This window comes from Tenebrio molitor, chromosome 1, assembly GCF_963966145.1.
Source record: "Tenebrio molitor chromosome 1, icTenMoli1.1, whole genome shotgun sequence".
Taxonomy (NCBI): domain Eukaryota; kingdom Metazoa; phylum Arthropoda; class Insecta; order Coleoptera; family Tenebrionidae; genus Tenebrio; species Tenebrio molitor.
This window is the reverse complement of record NC_091046.1, coordinates 27,619,620-27,624,752: the sequence shown is the minus strand read 5'-3', so window position 1 is coordinate 27,624,752 and position 5,133 is coordinate 27,619,620. Positions and strand designations below refer to the sequence as shown.

The following is a 5,133-nucleotide window of genomic DNA, read 5'->3' as shown; positions in this document are numbered from 1 at the left end:
AATTTATAATAGCAACGAAACAACAACAATTGATCATTTCTATATCAACGATTAATGACACAGATTACTTCAGAAAAGGTATTTCAATTTACTTTTTTTGTTATAATTTTAGATTGTAGTGCAGGTATAATGAAAAATAGCGTATGATACACGTTTATAAGGGCCTTTAAAGCACTCCGCTACGCGTCGTGCTCTTAAACTCGTCGCGCGTGCTTTAAAGGCTTCCTTATAAACTTGTATCATAATATACTATTATCACTAGGGCCCGGATTTTAGGCAATTAAAAAGTCGGAAATAGGTGCCTAAAATAGTCCCTTAAACTACTGCAAATAGTCCCTTAAAAACTGAAAATAAGCCATACTAGGTCCTTAAAGTTGTGGTTAATTAAATTAAAAAATGTGTTTTTAAAGTTTTAAGTAGGTACACACAACAAGATATTTACTAATTATTTTTTATTAATTAATATACAATACTACAAGTTTGTTAGTTATTTACATTGTTACGTATTTACATTGCATACAAGATATTGCTCTAAATTTTCTACTTTAAAACATTGTCGGTTATCCACCAAAATGGACTTATATTTTGAAAAACTTCTTTCTACCTCGCAAGAGGTAATGGGCGCAAATTTGTAATAAATTTCTTCCATTTTGGTGTCATGTTCCGGCACATCTTCACCTCTAAAAATTCTTGCCAATTCTAGAAGAAATTTGTATCCAGGATTTTTTTCAGTAACATCTTCAAGTTTTTTTAATGCTACTGCTGCTACAGGGCCTGGAGATTTTTTTAGGGAGGTAAATACGTTTTCAACAATTTTGATTGAATCGGTTAAAGGTAACCCATTTTTTTCCAATTGAGTAATACTTTCGCAGATTATTTTAAAATTACTGCGAACATAAATTAATTGGTTTTTTATTCCGGGTTTCTTCATTATAGACTGTGCTTTTTGAATAGCAACAGCAGAACTTCCATCAAAGGACATGACAACCTGTGAGTAGTTAAAAACAGTTTAACAATCAATTAATTTGCTTATCTTTTATATACTTACTTCTTTAATGGAATCAAAGTGTTCGCTGTAAAACATAGCAGCCTGAAGCCATGTTCCCCATCGTGTTAAAATTGGCTGTGGAGGCAGTGGCATTTCTTTTAGTTTTTCTTTGTACATTTCAACTCTCAAAGGTGCCTTAACGAAAATTTTTTTCACGTTCGAAATTAAATTATCCACATCTTCATATTGATAGCGAATTTTTTCAGCCACTAGATTTAAAGCATGCGCTAAGCATGTGACATGCACAATTTTTGGATAAAACACCTTAAGGTGTCTACCAGATTTTATCATATATGGTGCTCCATCCGTTACAAACAAAAGAAACTTTTCAGCAACAACTCTGGTACTCCACAAGATTTCTACGCATAGAAATTTTAAATCAAAATAAATTTAAAAAAGTGAAAAACCCTTACCTAAAGATTGATTTACGAATCTAGCTATTGTCTCATGATTTGTTCTTTCTAATTGTTTAGACGCCAAAAGATAAGATTTTCCAGGTTCATCTTCTGAAAGTTTCCCAACCAGACAATTCGCCACATATCGCCCAAGTGCATCTGTTGTTTCGTCAACTGAAACCCATATGTTAAAAGGATCCAGCTCATTCCGAATGCGGTCAATAGTCTAAAAGTGAAAATAATTTTAAATTAAATATTAAAAGATAGTATGTTCATACATCTTTGTAGCATTTTGGTAAATAATTTTTCCGTAAAGTAGACTCATCCGGAATTTTTCTACCACAATATTTTGTCAGAAAATTCTGAAACGCAGGATTTTGTAGTTTGTGCCATGGTATATTGGCAGCTAAAAAGACGTTACAAAGTTCCATATTGAATGTACTATTTGCCGATTCCTCCAAGTTCTGTGTCAGCAACGTTTGCCGAAGCGGTGTCATAATGTTCTCTTTATGGATGGCCGTTTGCTCATGCTGTTGCAAGTGACATTTTTTTTCGCATATAAACTACAAAAAATAAAATTTTCAAATAAGTAAAAAATATAAAATGACATATTTTTAATTATGCTTAACTTACCAGTTTACCACAAGCTTTACAAAACATTTCTCGGGTTGATTTTATTTCATATAAATCTTTCTTGCTTGTCCACTGTAATATTTTTTCGCGTAAACTAATTTTTTGTTTCGGCATTATGTTCACTTTAAACAGGTTCACAAGAAACACGACCACTGCACGGAGATAAAGTAAACGAGAAATGACAAATTTGTAATGCTTATATTTACGTCTCCCACCAAATTTCAGAGGAGATGGTTAATTTTATATTTCTTAAATTTTTAGAAAATGACACCCTTAAGGTTTCTCTTATTGTTTCACTTCGGGATTTTAATTTTCGTTTTTATGGCAAGGACCATTTTATAAACGTTAAAGCTTCTAACAATACCTAAGTATCAGAAAACATTAGACCGCGTATACCTGCACCCCTTCGAACAGAGGCAAACAGATAAACTCTGTAATTTATGCCAGTCCAGTCTAATGGTTTGTGGTACTTAGGTATTGTCGGAGTATTTACCGCTGACATCATGGTCCCAACCGTAAAAGCGAAAAAGTAATTCCTGTATTGTACTGCACTTTGTACATTTCAGTAATTACATCTCCTTAAATTTTAAAATCATAAAGCATTGTAAATTTTATTGAGGTACCACTTTTACATTTTCAATACCGTAAACTTCCCAGAATTCGAAAATTGGGAAAAAACCGCAAAAATGAAATTGATTTTTGGTCATTTTAGGCATGTTCAGGCAGTTAAAAGGTAAAATAGGTATTTAAAGGGCATTTTAGGCCGAATAGGCAGAATCAAATATGGCTCTAATTACCCTATAGGACGGAACTTTGAAAACGGCCTTTATACGTAGTTGAGGTGTAGTCCGAAAAACTACGTTTCTCGTAACATTTAACGTTGTGTTAATTCAACCATTGAAGCTATAATTATGATTTTCTGTATATTTGTAGTAAAAAGTACAGCGCTTCCAATAGTGAATCGTAAATTTCGCAAATATCGATAGTTTTGAAAAAAATAATTAATAAATTTAGATTAATCAAAAATGCGCATCGTAAACTTCATTCTGCTGGGACTTATGTGAAATGTTGAAAATTTCGATACACATGCAGCGAGTCAAATGTAACTAAGATATTGTAAAAGTTTTTAAAAAAAGAATTAAGTCAGTAGCCCGTATACTTTTTGAGAAAATAATTTTTGAAGTGAAACTTTTTATGGGGGGGTTTGAAATTCTGATCGGCAACCTTTTTGTGTGACGAAAAGTGGTGGGGGTAAACACTGTTTCGCACAACGGTTGCGCCAATATTTCCATCTCACTTAATTTGGAGTCTAATTAATTATGTAAATTATAATAATCTGTTTAAGACGATACAAACATCCCTTAAAATTGTGTATACATACTTCTGTCTTTGTCACACTCACGGCATTTGTCGATAATGTCCTCTCTTTTAATTAAAAATGAACAATGAGTTACGCATTTTGATAGATATTGTTTAGTGTTATCGTTAAAATATACAATTTTGTTGTAAATATGCTTAAGTCAGGCGCAGAAAGAACAAGAGCGTGGCGTGAGAGAAAACGTACGAGTGAAGTGACAGTTCAGAATGTGAAAAAAACGGTGTAAATAATAAAGACAATGAACCAGCAACTAGCATCTCGGCTCAGCCACCGCCTCTTGCATCTATCAGTGATAATTTACAATATTCTGATTTTCCTGTAATACAAAAGTTTCACTTCTATCGTGCGTCTTTACGACACACTCTTTTTTTTATAAAAATAGATAAAAATAAATAAATATCTATTCTTTTATGATTCTTTTGAAAAGACATTTTATTTTTCAATTTTAGCATTTGATGAAACTTGTAATATACTTGTAATATACAGGGTGTCCCAAAAATGGCGTACTAACGGTGCACTACGGTGTAGAAGAGATTACGGTAAACGTCAGAAAAATGTTAAAAAAATTCTATTGAACTTATTTGTTGATTTGGCGGTCTTTGAAAGTGGCACTTAACAGGTCAATTATTTTGAAATATATGTATGAAATTGTCATGACAGCTACGTCTAATCGTACATATTATCACAAAGTACAAGATCACTCACTACCAATATCTAGTTTTGCATAATAGAGAATTTAGAAGATTTGGAAATCGAAAAAATTATTTTAAATCCACTACGGTAATGTAGGATATTTTACTCCTTGCTAATAGCTACTATATAGGCCGTGGGTGGTGGAGCATTCAGAGAAACACAACCGCCCAGAATAACATCTATTTACATACTGTTGAAATAATAATACAAAAACTCTTGATAAAACCACATACAAAAACTAATCCTCTACAACTCTCCCCTGCTATCCAAATACACTTTCCACTCAGAATACATAAGTCTCAAAAATACATAAGTCTCTGCGGTGGGCGCACTTCCCGTCTAAGACGCTTCCTAACAGGCGAAAACACCCCTGCTGGAGACGTAGCTTCCCGTTTACCCGGAGCCGACTACACGCTTCCAGGTTCAGCTGGAGGTGCGGAAACTGGCAAACTACCCTCCAGTCTCAGTTTCCTGATCTGGTTGGTGTGCCTTTTCCAGATAGCCCCTGTCTCAATTACTTGGCACAAAAACGTACATTTTCCTATAATTTTTTTAATAATCGCCTTCGCCCAAACTTTGGTTCCCTTGTCTCCCCTGTAATCCCGCGTCATTACTTTGTCACCAACTCGCAACTCTGCCCTCTGTCGCCCCCCAAAATGAAATTCCTGAATACCTTGCTTCTTTTTAACCGCAAGCTCAACGTTTTCATCGCAGATTATATCAAAACGTGTGCGAATATTCCGACCAAACATCAGAAATGCAGGAGAAAACCCCGTAGTTGCATGTGCACAATTTCGATAATCGAATAAAAACTTATTAAGTACCTCATTCACATTAAAACTACTATTTTTAACAACTGCGAAAGCCTTCTTTAACGCGTTCTTTACTGTTTTGACGGCATTTTCGGCCGCACCATTACTTTGGGGAAAATATGGGGCAGATGTGATTTGTTTAATGTTAAATGCCTTTAAAAAGTCTTGAAATTC

General features: G+C 34.0%; 1 protein-coding gene across 1 annotated transcript; it reads right to left on the bottom strand.

Annotated features, from left to right (window-relative positions):
• Window positions 1-252: 252 nt before the first annotated feature.
• LOC138140635 (uncharacterized) lies at window positions 253-3,830 on the bottom strand. Its single transcript, XM_069061674.1, has 5 exons — window positions 2,077-3,830; window positions 1,722-2,006; window positions 1,462-1,669; window positions 1,049-1,407; window positions 253-988 (listed from the first exon to the last, which is right to left on the bottom strand). The coding sequence occupies exons 1-5, from the start codon at window positions 2,188-2,190 to the stop codon at window positions 500-502; spliced, it is 1,455 nt and encodes a 484-aa protein (XP_068917775.1). The 5' UTR covers window positions 2,191-3,830; the 3' UTR covers window positions 253-499.
• Between the last annotated feature and the right edge of the window lie 1,303 nt (window positions 3,831-5,133).

Bases quoted from the DNA above. Each gene is read 5' to 3' on its own strand.
- LOC138140635 (XM_069061674.1), bottom strand. From the start codon at position 2,190: ATGCCGAAACAAAAAATTAGTTTACGCGAAAAAATATTACAGTGGACA. The intron at 2,007-2,076 runs GTAAGTTAAGCA...TATTTTTTGTAG, and splicing joins GTAAAGCTTGTGGTAAACTG to TTTATATGCGAAAAAAAATG. The intron at 1,408-1,461 runs GTAAGGGTTTTT...TTCTATGCGTAG, and splicing joins ATTCGTAAATCAATCTTTAG to AAATCTTGTGGAGTACCAGA.